Source organism: Gossypium hirsutum, chromosome A13 (assembly GCF_007990345.1).
Source record: "Gossypium hirsutum isolate 1008001.06 chromosome A13, Gossypium_hirsutum_v2.1, whole genome shotgun sequence".
Lineage (NCBI taxonomy): Eukaryota > Viridiplantae > Streptophyta > Magnoliopsida > Malvales > Malvaceae > Gossypium > Gossypium hirsutum.
The window spans coordinates 1,100,004-1,122,683 of NC_053436.1; the positions used below are offsets into that span (position 1 = coordinate 1,100,004).

General features: G+C 31.4%; 3 protein-coding genes across 4 annotated transcripts; 1 reads left to right on the forward strand and 2 right to left on the reverse strand.

Moving 5' to 3' along the window:
* Positions 1-5,366: 5,366 nt before the first annotated feature.
* On the reverse strand, positions 5,367-8,605 carry LOC107933306 (translocase of chloroplast 159, chloroplastic). Its single transcript, XM_016865480.2, has one exon. The coding sequence runs from the start codon at positions 8,581-8,583 to the stop codon at positions 5,536-5,538; it is 3,048 nt and encodes a 1,015-aa protein (XP_016720969.1). The 5' UTR covers positions 8,584-8,605; the 3' UTR covers positions 5,367-5,535.
* Positions 8,606-14,096: 5,491 nt separating this feature from the next.
* On the forward strand, positions 14,097-18,168 carry LOC107933308 (ACT domain-containing protein ACR12). Of its 2 annotated transcripts, XM_016865484.2 has the most exons (10): positions 14,097-14,330; positions 14,441-14,495; positions 15,300-15,425; positions 15,914-16,008; positions 16,680-16,764; positions 16,942-17,001; positions 17,353-17,408; positions 17,584-17,689; positions 17,777-17,845; positions 17,959-18,168. In XM_016865484.2, the coding sequence occupies exons 1-10, from the start codon at positions 14,164-14,166 to the stop codon at positions 18,019-18,021; spliced, it is 882 nt and encodes a 293-aa protein (XP_016720973.1). In that variant the 5' UTR covers positions 14,097-14,163; the 3' UTR covers positions 18,022-18,168. The 2 variants fall into 2 exon arrangements, with proteins under 2 accessions (XP_016720973.1, XP_016720972.1); XM_016865483.2 differs by having other exon boundaries at positions 17,584-17,845.
* Positions 18,169-18,505: 337 nt separating this feature from the next.
* On the reverse strand, positions 18,506-21,049 carry LOC107933307 (protein trichome birefringence-like 36). Its single transcript, XM_016865482.2, has 5 exons — positions 20,627-21,049; positions 19,882-20,053; positions 19,590-19,771; positions 19,352-19,510; positions 18,506-19,062 (listed from the first exon to the last, which is right to left on the reverse strand). The coding sequence occupies exons 1-5, from the start codon at positions 20,932-20,934 to the stop codon at positions 18,765-18,767; spliced, it is 1,119 nt and encodes a 372-aa protein (XP_016720971.1). The 5' UTR covers positions 20,935-21,049; the 3' UTR covers positions 18,506-18,764.
* Positions 21,050-22,680: the final 1,631 nt, after the last annotated feature.

Below are 22,680 nucleotides of genomic sequence, written 5' to 3' on the forward strand. Positions count from 1 at the left end.
AAAAAAATAAATAAATAAAACCAATTATATAATAATAATAATAATAATAATATATTACATGAATTTGTTGTATATATTTATTAAATTATAATTAAATTATATTCATTTATTAATTTAAAATAATTTTTAAGATTTGTAATGCATGAAAAATATTTTTTTAATTAAAAAATATAAATATCAATACTTCATATTTTTAATCTTTATTTATGATATTATATTTATTGTAAAAATTAATATTTTTATACATGATTTTAATTTAAAAAGTATATATTTAATTTAAAATATTTAACATAATTTCATATAAATTAATATTAATATATACCAAAAATATATATTTATTCATTATTTAATAATTTTTTTAACTATCATAAAATTTTAAATAATTAAATTAATAGCCGATTGAGTCTTAATTTAATTGGTTTCGGTGTTGTTGTTAGTGCAATAAGATATGGATTCGAGTGCGCTGAAGCACTTATAAAAAATTAATTAAATTAATCAATATATACGTATTGTGTTTTATATAGTTTATATGATTTTTGAAAAATAAATGTGAAAATTTTAAAAACTATTTTCATTGTTTTCACTGAACATGTTTTTTGTAAAATTTAAAATTAATGGATGAATTGACCCTAGTTTAAATCCATTTAAAGGAGAAATTTTATAATTTTAAACCATTTTTAAATACAAATTCTCTTATTGAAATTTTTATTTTACTTTTAACTTTTCTATTATAAAAAATAGTTACTAAACATATTTTTATTTTTTAATTATTGAAAATAATTTTCATTTCTACTTAGTAGACACTTTTTTTTTCAATTTTTAAAAAATAAAAATTTTTTCATAATGCAAATAAAAACATAAATTATTTTTAGAAACAAAGCCTAGCTCATTTTCTTGATTTTAAATGTGAGTTTTCAAAATTATTATAAGGATCAAATTATACAAAGTGTTAGGGTGGTTTGTTCTGTTAGTTCATATCAGGCGCATTGTATAGAGTGATGGCTAATGGTTGAGAACTTGTATCATATGTGCTTTTTCTTTTGATATTAGAGTATTTATGGGGAAATAAGGTTTGGAATAGGTCTATTGTAAAATGATTATATTCTTAGCGGAGTCTAGATTAGACCTAAAGTAGAGTTATTGAAGGATGTTGTACAGTAATTCTTTCGAATAGGAGTATAGAATTAATTTATAGTTGCCAAACTATTAACTCTAGTAGTTAAAATAAGGAGATAGAGATTAAGAAGCAAATCAGGTCGCTTTCTTGGAACGATACATGTCCTCTAGATAATAATAATAGGTAAAAAAAAATATTTTATTGTGTGGCATCCCTTAGAATACAACAAATCCGATCATTTACTATACACTTTGTTAACATGTACAAATTAAAAGGTAGAAAGTTACACCAAAATTGACTCTCTTTTTATCAACATTAATCTCTTTATATGTTCTTATCATATTTGCTCTCTTTTTATACAATGTTTAGAACTACCCATAACCTCTCCTCAACTCTTAAATAGGAGGATAATGCGTTTTAGCGCACTCGAACTCACGTCCTCCTACACTGACAAGTGACAATAATACCAATACCAATCGAATTAAGACTCAACTGGATTTTATCAATTAATTAGCACTTAAGTATTATTTATAACCTAATATTAGAGAAAAAGTTTAGCATTTATTAAACATAACTTAAGCATTTATGAAATAAAATGTTTTCTTTTAAAACTCTTAATGATAAAAGTAAGTTAATAAATTTCCATTAATAATGTTTTCAAAATATTTTTTCTATCTACATAACTATGACCGCTCACCAACCTAGTGTGCTTTCTTTTTCTTCTAACATTATAAAAATGGTTAAATTTTAATTTTAGTCCCTCTATTATACCTAAATTTAAAAGTTAGCTTTTATATTTTAACTTTTTAATATAATTTGATCTTTATATTTTTATAATGTTGTTATTTAATCCAAATAATTAATACTGTTCACTTTTTTGTTAAAATATTACATGATTAGAATGCCCCAAAAGTCTCAGAGGCTGACACGTGACTTCTTATTTCTTTTGGATTTGCCTTTATTAGCATTATAAGATAATGATCAAATTTTAGTTTAAACATTTATATCGTGCTAAAACTTGAGATTTAATCTATATACTTTAATTTACGACATAATTTAATTTGGTTCATTTACTTTTACAATGTCATTAGTTAGTTTAAATAATTAATATTGTTAAATATTTTAATCAAAATGCTGTCAATTTTTTCTTAAAAATACTATTCTAACAAATACATATATTATCATGACAAGTTCGAACAAGTATTTTTTAAGAAAAAAATCTGCACCAATAAATTTGGACTTAATGTGACAATTGTCCTAGATGACATCAAAGTGGTGCTCTTTGTGGCACTGGGTCTAGATGGGCTGGCAAGGGCCCCAACTCTCCTAAAATGAAAAATTATTGTTTTGGCCCTTTAGAAAATTTAAAATTATTAAAGGTAAAATTGTACTTTGCCCCTCTAAAATTTTGAAAATTTAATTTAATACTTTCAAAATTATAAAGATATAGACTATTAAAAATTAGAATTTCATTTCGACCCACCTAAAAGAAATTCTGACTTTGTCCTTGTGTCTAAGTGTGGGATATAACAGAAACTATAATAAAAAAATATTTTTTATTAAAAAAATTAGCAATTTTAAGCAAGACCTTTTAAGATTGGGTTAATATAATTTTTAGTCCCTAAATATAGTAATTAAATTCACTTCAGTAAACGTACTTTTTTTGTTCACTTTAGTACTTGAACTTAACAACTAGGTCTATTTTAGTCATTTAACTTAGATTCAATCACAATTTGATGATGTAATATAATCTCAAAATATCACGTCATCAAGCTTTTTACAGTTACTAAATTTAATTAAAATAAATCTAATTACCAAATTCGGATGCGGGAAGTAAAAATACAAAAATAAATTTAATTCCCCGACAAAAGATTGAAGTATTTTGTTGGTTTGCCTTTGAAGGATAACGTTAAGGATTAGGCTTCTTTAGACCTTATATGTGTCTTGCTGTCTGGTTAGGCATATTTAACTTCTATTGGATATATGTATATGTTTTTATCAATATTTTTAAAATTAGATTGATAGGTAAATTGGTTATGCTATTAGTTTATTAATCCGATTAGTTTGATAAAAAATATTAAGAATATTAGTTCAATGTCGGTCAATCATTTTTCAGTTAATTAGTTTAACTGGTTCGTGGTTTTACCACATCAGTTCAAAGTGCTTCTCCAAATCAATTCTTCAACCGATTCTCATTTCAATTGATTCGATCGTCTAATTCGATTTGATTCAAACAGTCTTAAACCCATTTAAATTAATCCATATTAAAATTTTAAACATAAATAATTTTCACATATATAATTTTTAATATTTATATAATCAATTTTCATACTATATATATATAAAAGAAAAGAAAATTAACATATTATAAACTAAAAAAATGAGTCAAACCTTTAAATATTGAAGCTCAAGCGTGATATTTTTTAAAAATGAGTTTAATACTTTTATATAAATTTAGCTTAAATTTAACTCTTTTTTATTCAAATCTTCTCAAAGTATCAATCAAAAATAGATTTATAATAAGTTTAAATGTTATACATAATTACTATAAAATATATAAAAGAGAAAACTTGATAAAAGTATCATAGAAAACCTTGTACTATTGCATTTTGCTCTCTCTAATAAAAAATAGGTAAATTAGTCATTATAAGTTAGATCCAAGAGCAAATTGATCCTTTTGTAGAAAATTTCATCCGTTTTTACTATTAAAAATTGGTCCCTATAAGTTAGTATAATGTACATGTGATACGTCATGTGTAATTGTCGGTTATTAACAGTAAAAATAGATGAAATTCATAATAAAAAAGATTGATTTGCTATTTAATCTGACGTATAAGGATTAACTGCTCTTTTTCTAAATAAAAAAAAAAGATAAAATATAATCTAATTTTCAATAAAAAATCAAAATGATATTTTTACCGTAATTACTATAATAAAACCTCGTTGTAGCTACGACAGATTTTCCCTTCAAGTTGCAACCATCATCAACCTTAAATCTAACATAAAACAAACATTAGAGTTTAAACAGTGATATTTGGGATTGGTCGGCCACATTGCTTTAATCAGTAATGATATAAGATTTAACAAAACTTTGTCTTACCAAAATAAACTATAAAATTATATCTAAATAATATTAATTAAAAATTTAATATTTTTATTTATAAATTATTATTGTTAGTGTAATTATTGTGAACTTTGTGTTTGACATGTTACATTCTTACGAGAAAAAAAATATTTAACTCAGTTTTATTTTTTGAAAATACTTATTAATTGAATGTTGGCTTGATAAATTTTTTAATAAATATTGAATTTATTTTTGTACTATGTCTTATATTTCGGATAATTTATCATAGCAATTCTATTTATTAAGTTATTATTTCTAAAAAATTAAGGGATAAGATAATATAATTTTTAACTCCTAAACTCAAAAAGATTTAATTAGTGATACTTTGGTTTTGATAATATAAATTTTAACTTTTTACTTATTATCAAAAAATTCATTTAACCAAATCTTTTAATTGTGACAAATATTATAACTAATAAAAATATTTAAAATGGTAAAATTAATAATATAATAAACAGTTGGTTTTAATTAATATATAAAAATGAATACTTCAATAAATAAAGTAATTCAATATAATATTCAATTTTTTATCAAATAAAATTATTTAATAAAAAATTAACAATATTATTTATATTTGTGATAAGTATCTAATAAATTCATTTAATCAAATCTTTTAATAGTTTATAAATCCGATGAACCTTAAATAATGAAAATATTTAAAAAGATAGAATTAGTAATATAATAAAGAATGAAAAGTACTCTATTTAATTTATATATCTAAACTCATTTTCTTTGCCTAACCATCCCCAGCACTCAACGCATACAAAACATAGCAAAAAAACCAAATACCCTATTACCAATCAAAACATCATACATTTGCAGCCCTCTAAGACTATATATATATATATTTAAGGTCCCTCTAAGATTATATATTAATATTATACATTTGTCTATATGACCTTTTTCATTTCACCACACAATATAAATTTCTAACTCCGCCCCTACAATCTAGCTCGGCCGGATTCCAACTCTTATACTGTTCAAGAGGAACTTATACTATTTAAAAACAAAAATATCATACACGAACTACAAGTTCTTTTTAAAACAAAACCATTCTAGTAAGGGATATGTAAAAATAACAGATCCTGAAAAAGTAACATTATATCAAAAGGCCGCAAAGATCTGTACATGTAAATAAAAAGCTTACCATTAACCAAAACTGCTAAACAAACAAGCAAAAATTTACCATGCTTAGTAACATTTATTAGGAAATAAAAATGGATATCTCATCAAAGCAGTACTTCACGCACAAAAATAGCCTAGAACATATTAATCAAGGAATGTAGCTAATAAACTAATACATTGAGTAGTTGTCACTAACCCCGGGCTTGATGCTTTTGTAAATTGCCATGACAATAGGGAGGAGACCAGTGAGTGCAATCTGGAGTTGATCCGAGCTGCTTGTTCGAACAGTTATCTGTCCGCTCATCTTGTTGTTCAGTCCTGCACGAACTGCTACTTTTGAACTCCTTCCAACGGATAACTGAGTCTGAAAATTGGCTCCCAGTGCCAAGTCCCCTCTCCATTTGACTAGAGACAAACCCAAAGTGGATTGATCCTGGTCGATTGGAATATCTGCGCCTCGGAGCCGCATTTCTAGATTGGCTCCATATGCTGAATCACCTTTAGATCTAACAGTCCCAGTGCTACCAACTAAAACCAATCGCTTTCCAACAACAATATGATCCTCAAGTTTGAGTCCAGTTGCAACATTCTCACCTAGAAATGTGACAGAGAAGCCGGCAGCTGTTTTGTTCCTTTTGAGATTTTTGAATTTGGTCTCCCCTCTGAAAATGTAAGCTAATTGCTTTCCAACATTTTGGATGTCAAAACCAGCCATGGTTGATCCATTTTCACCATGCTTGGTAGAAACTGAAGAGTCCAAATGGATGTTAAACTCTTTCTTATCCTTGGTGAGTTGAACGGAAACTGTAGCAGGAAACTGGCTAGCGATTGCTGGACTATGTTCAACATTAACACCATCATAGCCACAATCATGGTCCCAACCGTGAGTGTCCAAAACTGGCCTCGCCAAGAACTGAGAAGTTGGTTCCAAAAATCGGTACCTGTATGCTGGATTATCAGCGTCAAATGAAGGTGGCAGGACCATATCAGGTAACGGAACTGGTACAGCGGCTGGACCACCAGTTTCCTGATCAACATCTTCCCCTGTGTTACCATATTCATCAACAGCTGGCTTTCCTTTCTTCAGCTCTCTCATTCTTCTCAACTCATCCCTCCACTGCTTTTTCTGGAGGAGCTTCACCCGATAATCATACTCCTCAAAATATGCCTTCCTTTGCTCTTTGTCAAGCTTAGCAAGTTGTGCTTTCCTTAGAGCTTTGAATGGTGGGAGCTTATCATACTCATCCTCGTCTTCTTCTTGATCTGAATCAGCTAAATCATCCACATCAATATCTGAGTCACCATTCTCACCACCCTGATCAGAAGAGAGTTTAGGATGGCTACGAGACTGCAACAGCCACGATAACAAATATGGAAGAGGAGGGGATCGGACACGAAAACCAAAGAGCTTCCGATGGTCAAATGGATCTTGAGGTTTGGAGAGAGAACTTGCTTCAGATAAGACTTTGATAGAGTAGCATAATAACAATAGCTGAGGCCTCCAAGTTTGACCGTTAGGAAGCACCTTCTGACCATCTCTATTCTTTCGGCATGACGGATGATTTTCAACAAGACAAATAGGATTCCTCAAACTTGGATCCATCACACGTAGATCACCAACAGCCTGACCAATAGACTGCTGAGCAACGTGAGAACGTTGGGCAACAAACACCTCATAACTCAAAGGTGAGCCAGATGGTCCATCAGGGGGTGCAGAAGCAGCATGAGTCAAAGCAACTATGGCATTTTTCCAGATAGAGGAGCCAAGAGAATTAGTGATTGATCTTAACAATGGCAGATCATTAAGATCCCGGGTCTGGGTGTCCAACCGATCAACATAGACTACAACATCAGGGGGACACTTCTTTATGTATTGCTTTATAGAAGCTAGGACCTTGTGATTGGCACCTTGCTCCATGGCAGAAGATTTCAAACCTGGGGTATCAATGATCCTCAGTTTAACACCATCTACCATTCCAGTAATCTCTTTCACAACTGTAGTGGCAGGTTCAAATGCATGAATTGAGGTCTTCGACTCACCAAAGATTGAATTTATTGTGGCACTCTTGCCCACCCCAATCTTCCCAAGCACAAGCATGTTTATGGAGAAGCTTAAATCATCTTTACCCTCTGTTTCAAGTTCCAGAGCTTTCCTCTTTGCAGAATCAACACTAAACAGTTCACTGGTTTGTCTCCTTGCAACATGTGCCAGTCTATAAAGAACCTGTGCTGCTAAAGAATCTTCAGTAGAAAGTCCAAGCCTTTGAAGAATCCTCAAAAATTTGACTCTTATAAGTTGTAACTTTTCCAATTTTATTTTATCTTCTTCAGTCAAGTTGTTGTCAGAGTCTCCCCTACTTGTTACAGCAGGACTAAATATGTTAGGCCTGTTTGATCGAGGTGCAGATTTTGCATTTTGCAGTGAGGATCCTAAGCCCGCAGGACGTTCAACAGTGAAAAGCCTAGATCCATCTTGAGAGGTTATAGTAATGTTGCCGCCATCAGAGCCAGCACCAGTTGCCGCTTTCAAGAGCGCTGCCAAAGCAGCAGAATCAAATAACTCCTTCCCCTCTCCTTCTTCATCCGTACCCCCTTCTTCATCTGAATCAACAGCAATTGTCTGGATATGATTATGAGAAGTATCAGCACCCGAGTGAGGACCAATGGCAGATCCTCGTTCTAGCTCCTCCAAGAATTGCTTAGCAGCTTCAGCATTCTTAAAGAACATACTTTCAGCCTCTCCATCAGTCTCTGAGCCTTCATTCTGATGCTGCTTCTCTTCCATTTCACCTTCAAAACTAACTTTTCCAGCCACTGTAGTTTGCTCCACAGACTCAGGCAAATGAGGTTCTTCTCCTGGCAGGGTTACTGACCTTTTGCTTTGAGAATCACTATCTAAATTCTCTGTTTCATGAGCTGCCATTATTTCTGTAGGTTGAGCAGAACTATCCTTTGCCTGAATTCCATCTCCACCCCCTCCATCTACTTTCTCAGCAAATGCTTGTTCCAAAATATCTATGCCCTCCTCATCTTTGAGATCATTTAGCTCAGTCCCAGAATTGTCTTTACCAAGCATAACCCCACTGGCAATATCAGCTTTATTCTCAGCATCAACAGCCAACTCCTCTCCGCCGGAAAACTTCGAACCATCAGCATGATTCAAGCCATTATTCAAGCTCGCATTATCGTCAACAGGAACCACCTCTGTTTCCTTCATCACCGATGTCTCAATGCCTAAAGCATCTCCAGTCAAAGGTTTCGCATCGACAGCCAACTCCTCTTCACCAGAAAATTTCGAACCATCGACTTAAACTACCTGATGATCTACTGTTTCTACAATCATAGGATTGACACCCTTAGCTCCACCATCTAACACCAAATTATTCTCAAATATCCCAATTCTACCTTCCTCTCCACTTTCCATTGATAAAACAGATTGGTCGACTTCACCAATGGAACCCATTTCCACCTTATCGTCCTTTTCCCCATTACCAACACTATCAACATCAACCTTCCCCATCGAACCCTCACCTCTAAATTCCTCTAAACCATTATCACCACCCCCAAACGAGTCCTCATTCAAAATCACATTCGAACCATCAGAACCAACGAAAGGGGCATCACTAACATCCCTCACGGTCGGAATTACTTCATCAGGGTCAGCCATAAATGGCCTCTCGGGTACTGTTTCAAACTTCCCCTCACCATTCTCGTTACTATCATTAGTTTTACCATTCCCATTACCTTCCAAAGTAGGTTCACTTACTGAACTAGTTACAAACTCAGAATCATCATTCCAAGTTAAAGAAGAAGAAGAGGAAGAAGAACCTGGAGAGGTAGAGAGCGACTGAGAAGTGATTTCCGGGGCAGAAAGCACAGCGTCCATGGTTGAAAGAGAGGAAAGGGGGATAGAGAGAATTAGGGTTTTAGGATATGGAATGAATTTTGAGTGGTACACAAAGTTTGGATTGGATTACTGGAATTTGTGAGAGAGATACCAAGCGTTTAAGTAAGATGGAAAGATAAGGTTTATGGAAGCAACGAGTTTGTTTGTGAGTTCGTTACTTGCCATGTCATTTGTTAAAGAGTTAATTAAAAACTATATATATAGGTATCCAACTGGAAAATTAGTGCCTTGAAACGGGGTTAGAATATGTGCATTTAAAAATAATATATAATTAATAAAGTAAAATATTAAAAAATAATAAATAGCTTGAGAATTATATTTTATATCCAAACATAATGTTCATACATTATTAAAAAGTTACACGATGTCATTTGCTTATATGTTATAATCCATATGTTACTTTCTTTTAACATTATTAAAAAGTTACACGATGTCATTTGCTTATATGTCATAATCCATATGTTACTTTCTTTCTCTTGTCTCAAATATTTTTACTCAGAGATAGATATTAAAGTACAATAAAGAACTGATGAAATTGTTATGTTGTATATATATTTTTAACATATTTTTATTAATTTACAAATTATTTTTTATGCTGCTGAATGTTTATAATATAAGGATCTTATGTAAAAGTAAAAACAAATAATATAAATTTAATGTATATATTTTTATTTATGTAACAAACATTTAATAAGTTTTAAGTTTTTCACAGTCCATCCCACTTCGACTTAAAACTTACACAATAGAAAGTATAACAATAGTATCATTTACAGAATGCCACATTTATAATATAGAATGTCAAGAGAGTTGTCAAACATTCAATAAGCTTAGGCTTTGGAGTCAATTAACATAGCATGTTCAAAACTAATTTAAACCTTATCTCGGTAATAAATGAGCGATCACAAATTCTCATGCAACTTTTTTTTTACATGTGTCAAATTTTCATTGCTAAATTAGTAGATTTCTCATAACCTATCTAACGTAAAGATATTATAAATCACTGGCTAAGTTACTTTCAGGAGCCGTCAAATCTTTGTGTTGTTTTTCCACCTAAAACACCAGAAAAAGAGAAGGAAGAACCACTTAAATTTTAACAAGTTCCTATAAGTGAAAAGAACATATAAAGTAATTGACTGTTGTAGGCAAAAACTTTATAAGGAACCTTACATGTAAAAAGACCTTAAACAGAAACCAACAAACCGTTTCGGAAAATACTAGCTCAACAAGTTAGAAAACTCGGCATGTGAAACATTATACTCGCATTATCATTCACATCATAGCACATTCCAAAACAGTCAAATCATTAATAAATGAAAACGTTTAGTAGGTAAATCACAATTGAAGGATCGATTTTAAATGCTAGTGGAACAACTTAACATCAATACTCTATTACAATGACTACCTTCCACTAACATCCCTATTGAAATTTATATTTCTTAACTTCTTAGAGTTTTAAAAAGAAATTATTCCTGAACAAATAAAATGATTATAAATTAAGCGAAAATGAACTTGATAAATTAATTCAGAATAAGCTAAATAATCGATTAGCCTGTGAACTAGTGAGAACTGCCTTGAGTTAAATTATCTTGACCCAAAATCGAAAAAAACAAAAACCTAGATCTTTTAAAACTTAAAATCAGCACAATGACCATTTCCAACTCTAAAATCCAAATAATAATAAAAAATCTTAACAAAAAACCAAAGGCAGAATACATTAGTTGATGAATAAAAATTTAAAAAAGTCTAAGCTGTTACTGCTTACCTAAAGGGACAATGGAACAACGGAAGGGAGAAAATGTTTACCTGAAGGACACTGTGATGAGGGGGAAGAGTGCTATGGCTGGAGTCAAAGGGAGCAAGAGAGTGGTTGTTTGGCTGAGTAGTGGGGAGAGAAAAATGAATTTCTTAAAGCACCAAATCAGTAATCAGTGGGAGAAGACGGAATAGAAATCAATAAATTTTCCTACATAAGCCCGTAATAGAATACACCCAAAATAGTCATTCCATTTTAACTAAACAACTGTTTATGGTGGGCCGCAAAATAAAGTTGTAATGACATAGTCATCATATTGAACCAAACATGGTGTAAATGTTCATCTTGTATGTTTGGATACCTTTTAATTTCAATTGCTTCTATGTTAATTCTAATGTTTCCAATTGCTCTATATTATTTGTTGACTTTTGATATAATAAAAAGGGAGAAAGAAATGTCATATTGTAACACCTCTATACTTGGTCTGATCGTATGGATCCGGCATAAAATTTAAATATTTACCCAAAGTGTTTTAACTTATTTAACCCAACAATTATTATTATAAAACATTTAGGGTCATTCGATTGCATTTGAAAATGATTTTAAAATTATTTTCACTCAAAACAAGGGTCAAATATTGATACTTAAACAAATAGTATCCATATCTTATAAAAGGTATCTATACCTTTGCACATTATAAATACCAAAATAACATTTTGGAACTCCAAAATTCAAATTTTGATTAAGGTATCGATACCTTGGATGTGATATCAATACCTTGGATGTGGTATCGATACCAAAATTACATTCTGTTTTGAAAATTTTGAGTTCCAAAGCCTAGGTACCGATACCTATACCCTTGTTATCGATACCATGGGTAAATTTTGATAAAAATCATTTGAAAATATTGCTAAAACCCCCTTGCAAAGTTTTGGATTCTTTACAACACTTGAAATCATTTCAAAGTGCCTTAACGCAATTCAAAACAACTCCAATTCAACTAAATTATCACATTATCAAACCATGATTGCAAGCATGCATATGACTATCACTAATTCATTTCATATAAAACCAAAATAATTTAATTTAAAATACCAAAATAAATAAAGTTTTAAGAGTTTACATTTTAGCCCTTAACACTTGGGAACACATGTGGTCTACCTATTTACATGTCATTTTAACTCAAAATATATACCTACTCTTGTAGTTCTTGAAGATGTGATTGTAACACCCTGAAATTTGCTATAGTATGAAAGTATTGGAAAATCGAGATTTTTTTTTCGATACAATAAAAAAAAGGAAGATAAAGGTGATAAAAAGGAGGAAGTTGAGTGAAGACAAGAAAATTTAATTAAGAGGAAAATTGTGAGATATTAACTTAAGGTGAGGATTAAATTGCAAACATGAGGAAAGTTTTGTGATTCAAGAATAAACATTCAAATTGTAAGAAGTTAAACTATAAATATGGAAAAGTTAAAGGGCGAATAGAGCAAATATATTAAGAGTGGAAGGATCTAGAAAGTAACGAAAATGGATAATTAAAGACTAAAATGAACCAATGGAAAAGGAGGAAGGATTAGAGGTAAAAACCTACCAAAAAAAGAATGCCAAAATGTCTAATATTTCATTATTATAGGAACTGAATTACAGAGCAAGACAAATAAGGCTTTGCTTTTAAAAGAAACCATCAGCCATCGTTAAGCATAATCAGAGCATCTCCGAATATCCCATGCAAGTTTTCACACAAAAAGGAATGGGATAAATTTTAAATTTTAAATAAAATAAATAAACATTTATTTTTATATCTGATTAATATATCAACATAAAATTATGTTAATCCGATAATATTGTTAGTGATTTGTGAAAATTAAATCAAATCAAAATTTCATGTATAAAATCGCACAAAATTAAAATTCATGTATGACATTACATGTTGGAGCGAAATTCATGTATAATTTTAATATTTATCCCTATTAAATTTTAAAATGTTATTTTTATATTCTATAATTAATTTTAAAAACAAAACATTTTTTATCAATTAGTTTTAGATCGGGCAATTTAGATTTGAGCCGGTAAATATTCAAGTTCGAGTTCCAATAATGTATAACTCCCATTTTTACTATATGAGTTTGTTTAATCCCTTTCGAATTGGTTCAATTTTATTTGATTTTTTCGTTTGTTGTGTATTATATTAATTTTATATATGAAGATTTTCACGGTGTTAGTGTCATACATAATCAGATCTCAACTCAATTATTAAATTATTAAAAAGTATTTATTTTAATAAAATAATAAAAATTTAAAAATAATTTTACATTTTTTATATAAAATTTAAAAAAGTACTAATAATATTTAGCTCATATGTAATATGTCGAAAAAAATCGTGTCTTACCTCTAAACGAACTTACAAAATACGAATGATTAATTATTGAGAAAATTCCAATATATAAAACGTGACTTACAAAATGCAACAACCGGTAAACATTTTCCAAAATAGAAAAGAAAATAGTCATAGGCTGACGTGAATCAGACTACCACTAAGTAGGTCCCAAGTAACGTCACAACTCCAAACTACCGCATCTCCCTTTCAGAGAATAAATAATTAGAAAAGGAAAAAAATACTTTTCTGGTCCCTCTTAATTTTGATATTGATCAAATTAGTTTATCTAAAAAATAGAGTAATTTAATTTCTATCAATTTCGAAAATGAGCAACTAAAGATAATTAATTATGATGTTAATTGTCTTTATTATTATTGATATAATAATAAATTTAGTCTTTGATGCTTATATATTTTATGTAAATATTATAAGATAAATTTGTTAAGATTAAATTGATAGAATGTGTAAATGTTATAAACTTATTTTTTATGCATAAAATTTAAGGGCTAAATTTGTTATTATACCAATAAAAATGTAGAAAAAATTAATGGTGTTTTTAATTGTTTTAGTTGCTCACTTTTGAAATTGATTTTCACTTTTTTAAAGGGACGAACTTGCTTAATACCGAAACTAAGAGGGACTGAAAAGGTCTTTTTACCAAAAATATTACAGTGCGCCTACAAAATTCGCCATCGCCGAAAAGTAGTGTCCGAAGTCTGAATTTTGATCATTGAAGATTTTCAAACTTCAATAGTCCATGGCGTTGTCAAATTCCCTTTTCTTTCCTTCTTTTAACGCCGTCGACCTCCGACGTTCCACGGTTCCCGATTCCAGCATCGCCCCTTTTTTCACTTCTTTTGACTCTTCTAGATTCCGCTGCAACTTTTCTCAGTGCGGCATTAAGCCCACTTTCTCTGCAAGAAAGTAAGAAACCAAAACGAAAATCTGTATATCCTTTTTTTGTTGTTGTTGTTGTTGTTGTTGTTGATTGTTTTGTGTTAATAGATGATGGGTATTTTTTCTTGTTGATGCAGACGCATTGTTTCTGCTGCTAACAATGGTTTCAACACGGTTAATTCAACTTCATTGGTAAAAGAATCCATCTTCGTTTACCATCTTTTACTTAACTCACATATGGGTCATGGAACTTAAATGAACAATCTCAGCGATTTCTATCAAGTGCATAATGATGTTGATCAATTTGTTCCGATCAAAGCCCTTTTTTAAAAAAAAAATGAAAAATTTAACTAAAAAAAATGCTAAAGAAGGGAAAAAAGAAGAAGAAGAATGAAGGTTGCTTACAGTTAGCTGATCCATGTTTGTGCAGATTCCATAGGAAACTGTAGAAGAGAGGGTAAGCTACAATTGAAAGAAATGTGATTTTCAATATATGAGTGATGAATTTAATCAAAATTAAGGTAGAAGAATATTTTATCTTCTTAAAGATGCACTGCAATTGATAGCTCCAAGAATATGCCTTTCTAAATTTTGATATGGTTTTCAAGTGAAGTACGCTGGACAGAACTATTATGCAGTTTCTCTCTTGCTTTCTCAGTGTTTTTTTTTTTGTAGTTCTTTGGATATTTATTTTTAAGAAAATGCTTATTTGTGATAGTTAAAGTTTGTAGATGCTAGATGACATCAATGCAAACGGGAGGACTGGAGGAGGGTGTGAGGGGTCGGGCAGGAAATGTCGGGAAAGAGAAAGACATAAACGTTCTGTTGCAAAACTCCAAAATACAAATTTTAACCTAAATACTTTAAAATTCATAAAAAACTAGTTAGTAAAACATATATCTAAATATGTTAATCCCTTGATCAGTGTATTCTTGTTCTGCATCGCACTGCATATATAATGATGCCATTAGTTTAATCGGCTGATTTACATTGCAGGGGACTGGCCAAGATGAAGATGATTATATTCCAATGCCAATTGTTTTGATTGATCAAGATTCAGATTCAGAAGCAACAGTTGTGCAGCTGAGTTTTGGAGATCGTTTGGGTGCTCTCATTGACACGGTTAAGTGGATATCTCAACTTATATTCTTTCCTTTCAAAGATTTATAAGCTTATTTTTTTAGGATTACTGGCCAAGCCTGTTGTACGAGTGATTTTATCTTTTCTTTGTTTTATTTTGTAATTGAGTCATCTATGTTTAGTTAAGAGGCCTACTCAGCTCAATTTGTTTAAAGTACTATCTGACTGCATTATGTGGAGCTAGAAATCTAGGGATATGTTGCACATTAGTTGTTACATGCATGAATTTAGATCACCGCTCTTAAGTAAATTTGGACGATTCAGAAAATTATGCAATATGAATGTTAGCATCAGCATTTCATTGTGTTACACTAATGAATGGTCTTGCTTCCAATTTAAATAATTCCAGAAGGTTATAGATCCTAGCTATGAGGGAAAATGTTACTGAAGGTAATGGAAATCTGATAATTCTCTCTCCTTGTTTTTTTTACTCACTTTTTTTATTTTTTATTTTATTTATGTTTGGGTAGATGAGAGCATTGAAAGATTTGGGATTGGATGTTGCAAAGGGAACTGTTGCCACTGAAGGACCAGTCAAACAAACAAAATTTTTCATCACACGATTGTGAGTAGTTGTTTAGATACTGTCATGACTCAACTTTCTCCCTCCTTCACCCCTCCTCTCTTGTGAGCATGTGTTTTATAACTAGTTGCTGAATATTTTTCATAGTTTGACTTGTATCTCAACTCTCTCAAGTTTTCTGGTTCACTGCTTTTAGATGTTTTAACTGCTATTTGGATGCTTCTGTTCGTAAAATGTAGTTTTCCCCTATCACACATGCATATATATGCAGATCTGATGCTCAAAAAGCTTAGCAAATGGGGAATCATTAACTAATAGCGTAATGTACATTGCCTTGTTTGCTGATTGGTTCGTTGATTGTTTGCCCTATACATACATTCAAAGTAAAATGTAAGCATATCCTAAAGAAAGTTAATTACTCAATGGCATAACATGTTGCATGGTTCTATTATTTTGATGCCACATAAGCAGGTAGTGTTAATGGCATTAGTGGTTGAACGAACTTGATGCATATTTCGAAAGTTTAAGGGGCCAACTGCACTTTTTTTTTAGTTTGGATACCAGTGTAGAGTGTACTTTTTAATGTGGTTTGGTAACAATATGTCAAGAGCTAAACATCATTATCTTCTCACAGCTCATATGTTGGTCCTTGCAAATTTTCTTAATATTAATTCAGATTGATCAGCATTTGTTAATTGATTTGGTTATGCTAGAGACAATGGGCGCAAAGTTGAAGATCCTGATCTGTTGGAGAGAATTCGACTCACCATTATAAACAATCTTTTGAAGTACCATCCAGTATGTATGCTGAATTCATATTTTTAGTTTTTCTCTTCTTCCCTTCTGCACCCCCCACACCCTCTCTTCCCCTCATTGGTGGTTGATCTCATGGCTTGTCAAAGTATAGATATTCTGTAGTTTTGATTTTATGCTTTGGATTTTGTTACTTATCCTGCATTGAATTTGACTTGTTAGGAATCCAGTGAGCGACTTGCTATGGGGGAGGCTTTTGGAGTAAAGGCTCCAGAGAACAAGGTGACATTATCCAATGATTAATGGATTGAATAATTATTTTTACCCACTTAACTTGGCTCACTTTGTTTCTTTGGTGTTCTATATATGCTGTATATAATTTTGTAAGAAAAGCTTTTTTCTCTTTTTGCTCTAACTACTGCATTTGTTCCTTATATGTGGAGATTCCATGACACCCTTTTATCTCTGATAGACTTGTTATAATACAATAAATATTCGCAACCAGTCGTCACTATGCATACGGATAATGGTTCTTGATTCTGGTATAATAGTAAAAAGAGTTGTTGTATGTGCTATTTGGGATTGGGATCTTATTAACTTTGAACCTAAGCCTCTATTAATTTGTTTATACAGCTTGATGTCGACATTGCTACTCGTATACGTGTAAAGGAAGATGGACCCAAGAGAAGGTAACAAAAATGGTTTTCAGCACTTTAATTCATAGCTCTCTACTGTTTCAATCACACATTACCAATATATTACAATATTTTTAACACGATATGAATCCCTCTTGTAGGTAGTGTACTTGTAGAACATAGGTTCCTTTTGTGATGATCAGCTTATGATTTTTCCATGTTTTACCAGTTTGCTTTCTATAGAGACAGCAGATCGACCTGGACTGCTGGTAGAGATTATCAAAATCATTGCTGATATCAACATTGATGTAGAATCTGCAGAAATTGATACAGAGGTACCCCTTTCTTTGTTTTTATATGTTATATCTTGGTTCTGCAACTTTTTTCACCATCTTTTGTTCTGTGTCTGTGAACTTCCTCAGGGATTAGTAGCGAAAGACAAGTTTCATGTCAGCTACAGAGGAGCAGCTTTAAATAGTTCTTTGTCTCAGGTATTTTGTTGACGGTGACTATATTTTCTCATTATTCTTATTGTTCTTTCGTGATTGCCGCAACTCTTGTCATTTTGTCACTCTTAAATTATCTTGTACTTTGTAACCTGCAGGTGCTGGTGAATTGCTTGCGCTATTACCTTAGAAGGCCGGAAACTGATATCGATAGTTATTAATACTTGAAGGTGTGCTCTCCCTATAAATAAAATTGTCTGGTTCTTGTACCAAATCTAATATGAGCTCATGATATCTAACTATTCTTGTTTTTGAGCTCATGATTTATAGATTCATGTTGTACTATGCATTCTGGGATTTTTCTTGAATCTTCGCACTTGCATGAATTGCATCCTATATGAAAGCTAAATCTTGGTTACATAACTAAATGACATGAAATGTTAAGAGTACCTCTCATATTGATGTAAGGATTATAAGACCGTATCCGTTATTAGGCAGAAACTCATCCCAGGTACGGTTCGAAGGTGGAGCCCCATTCTTGCAGTCATAGTGCAGAAGGAGCATTGTTGCTTGCGATTGGTTAGATGATCTCGAGTTATATTTTTCTAAGTTTAAACATCATATCCTCGTATTTATAAATACATGTCTAGCACAAGTGTTGAACTAGAATATTTTGAAGAAAATGAAAAATTCAGATAACATAGATTACAACTACTAACAAACCTTCCTTTGCAACTATATACTTCACATATGGTGTTCAGCACTTCATGTCATTGAACACCCAAACAACACAACAAATAGAAGAGTTTACTAAATTGAATATGCCAAACATACATACCATCACTCTAAAACTTTTTCAGACCAAAACCAATGCATAAACCTCAACTAATCTAACTTGATGAAACTTAAAGACTACATTTTTGGTAGAAACAGTTAAAAAGCCAATTCACCATTGGTGACATTCTTAGACCATTGCACTTAACATCTCATTCCAAATGTCAGGCACCCCAGGGAGGCACCAATGACTACAATCGGATGAAAACTCTCTTGGGTGTTGCCTCTGTGCTTGGTTTAAAGCCCTTCTATAAACAGAAGGATGCCCATCTCTTCGAAAAGCCGACATCATTGTAACGTCGTGCAAATATACCGGGAAGCTCATTCTTTTTAATACCCCTTTCAGTACTACAACTTGTTCAGGTACATGTGGATGGCTGAAAAATTTAAGGGGAGTTTTCTGGTTATAGCATCTCCAACCATTTTGTCTGCAATGAACAAAAACAAAGAGATATAAAAGAGCTTAAAGTGACATGAATATAGGTAAAAGAATCATGAAGGCCCCTATACTAAGAGCTAGATAACATTTTACCCCTTCAACTAAAAAAATAGACATTATTTCTTGTACCTTAGATCAAAGAATAAATTTGCTCTTTAATCTAATGTACAAAAACTTACTTTTGTTTTTTTTGAGTAAAGGAGTAAAATGCAATCTGAGTCCTAATAAAAGGGACTTTCATAATACTCTCACCCTCAAATTTACGATTTGTTAGATACCTGTTATGCCTAGGGGACACACTTCTGAAAATAACTCTAGTTTTACGAGGGTCAAGATTCAAATCAACCCATTTTGCCCATGTAGTCAATCCTTTTTGGTATGCAATCATTGGATTCATGGTTTTATAAAGAGATTTACCCTCCATGTAATAGTCCCACCTGTATATAAATTAAGAATCATCTACCATTACTATATCAAAATATGTGTCGGACAAGAATACTCGAAAATGTATCTTACGAACTCCATTGATCAGAATGAGTCCACCAATGTGCCGAATCAAACACAAGAACATCAACACCTCTCCAATATCTAGCATTCTCTTCAATCAAATCCAAATGCAAGACTCTCTTGTTTTCAGGTCCTTTCTTCAATTCCACAAGCAATGGAGCCCAAGAAAACTCGATCGACGTCTCGAAATCCTATATAAACAACATGCTCCGTTAACGGTTAAATGCAATCCATTTGTTTGAGCATCAAGCAAGCACAAAGTAAAAGGGTTATGGTTTTCTTTTTTTAAAGTTCATCTTACCAAGGCATGGAAGGCCATTGAAAGACCATTGTAGGTCACTTTTTTATGCCCTGTTGGTATAACTCCTTGCACTAGGCAAACTAGACTCTCCCATTGGTTTCTCATTATAGAATCACCCACTAGCATTATCCTTTTCCTTCTCATCTTCCCAAGAAACTTCAGTGCATCAAATCTGTAATCAGAATATCAGCTCAAGAAATTAAAGCATTAATCTTAAAAGAGCATGCTTTTGACACAAAGGGTCATATGTCATAGCCTTATAGGTCATGACACGAGTTCAACTGTGTGCAGACTCTAATTTTTATAATTTTGAACTCATTAAGACTCTTAATAGAGTAGGAGGCAAAACCCAAATATATGATATCTCAGTCAACTAGAGCTAAAAAATGACATTTAAGCAAATTCAGTATTTGAATCCCAGTATTTACCAACTCTTTTTTCTATTCTTGGAAGTAAATAGAAAAGTTTCTACGGTTTTGAACCCACCAAGGCTCTTGAGAGAGCCGGGAAACAAAACCCAAGTATATGATATCTCTGCCAACCTAGAACTTAAAAATTGGCATCTAAGCATGTAGGGAAGTTTCTATGGTTTTGAACTCACCAAGACTTTTGACAGAGTTGAGAGACAAAACTCAAACATGTAATAACTGACTCAGAGCTTAAAAAATGGCATCTGAGGAGATTCAGGATTCGAATCCTGGCATATGCAATCCTTTTTTTCTATTCTTGGAAAGTATGTACGTACCTTGGAAGAGAACAACCATTTGGCTTCCATTTCCACTTTTCATAGCCAGAATCTGGCCTTCCATTTCTTTGACAGGTAACAGCAGTACTAAGATATGGGCAATTAGAATCATACAAAGGATATGATTGATCATAAACCCATTTACCAACTGAGAAATCACATCTCGTAGGCCGATCCTCACGCCTGCCTTGCACCATTATGACTCCATTGTCTTCGTTGTTGAGCCAAGAAGACGATGACTTGCCACGAAAGAAGCAAATGAACAAGGTGATGATGAAGACGAAGGTGAAATGTGGATAATTAGCCATTGAAGGGGGAAATGAGGGAAGGGAGTGTAAAATTCACAGCATAGAAGGCAGCATTTTCAAGTGCTCTTAAAGTTGTCAACCATAGCTTTTCCTTTTTCTTTCTTTCATTGAGGCATGAATGGCGGTAATTAATTATGAGTGGACCATATACATGTTCATGGAAAGTAAAAGTGCTTTCTTTTTCACTCATTACCATTTCTTCCTCCTTCCTACAGCTATTGGTAGGTGATTCAATTTGACATTACTGTTTCTTTTAATGCCGGTTGAATTCTAGTTTAGTTGACATTGATATTGTTACCAGTCCAGTACCATATAGGTTCAAATATGTAAAAATATATTTATTTTATATAATTTTATAATTAAATTTAAATTTAAAATATTTTTTATTATTTAAATTAAATTCAGACTGGACTGACTTGAAGTATGAAAATTCTTATCTAAACTCAACCTTAATCGAACCGAACTTATTGGACCAAACGAGCTACCCAACAATTTCTTCCTATTTCTTACCTATAATTTTTATTCCTTTCTTGTACTTTTTCCATTGGTATAATGTTAAGTATCATAATTCTTTATAAAACAATAAAAGTAGTCTTTAATTTTGATCTATTTCTACTTTTTCTAGGACTTCCCTTAAATTGTGCTTAAATTTTTTAATTATTAAATTTTTTATTGAAAACTTTATTAGTAACTTACATATTTCAGTATTATTACATGGGAAATTAAACTTGTGAGTCTCGAATCTTTATTGTTTAATCATAATAAATATGGATGTCGATATGAAAATAACTTTTTTTCTAAATTGGTTAATGTGAGACAATCAACTTGTGTTAAGTGAGGAGTTATCTTGTCCTCTAGTAGATTTATTCCCATATTACTGTTACCTCAAGTCATAAGAGAATACTCTAGTGTTGCTGCATTTGGAGCAACATGTCCTTGTTCAGATTTTAATAAACGGGTAGCCAAAATGATTGAAAATTAGAATTTAGTGGAGGAATGTTTTGTGTTTTATGTGAAAAACTAAAAAGTTGGAATATTTATTTATAGGCTTTAGAATTTGGGTTTTTAAGTTGGGTTTTTAAGATAATCTCGACATCTATGGGTGGTGATGTAAATTAAAAATTTCTTTCCCCCTCAAATAATCAATTATAGATTATGATTTATATTTTTTAAATATTATTCACAGGCATTTAATTTCAAGTATTTTAAAAAAAACTCGATATTAGTTGATGTCAAATTACTATAATCATTTCGAAATAATTTCCTTAACTCCAACTCAGCGAAAAAAACTTGACGGCACAATAACATAATTAAAATTGATATCTGCAAATGTCGAGGTATCCTTTAAGAAAACATATTCTAAAAAAAGCATATCATAATAAATAAGGATAATAATAAATTTTGCTCTCAGCATTTATATATTTTTGTCAATTTAATCCTTATTCTTTTTTAAGTTAAATTTTACTATTAACCTTTCAAAAAGAGTTTAATTACTTTTTTTTAACAGAAATGTTAACTAAAATATTAATTTTTTTAATACTATTGGGGTGGCAACCACGTGACAGTCCGTATGCACATAATGCTGACGTGACACTATTTATTTTATATGTCACTTCAATAAATCATTTTAAAAAATAAAAATGAAAAATATAAAATGTTCATAATTTTTTTTAAAAAGTATAAAGTACACATGGATTGTCATGTGAGTTACCATGTTTAAAAAAATTAATGTTTAATCAATATTTT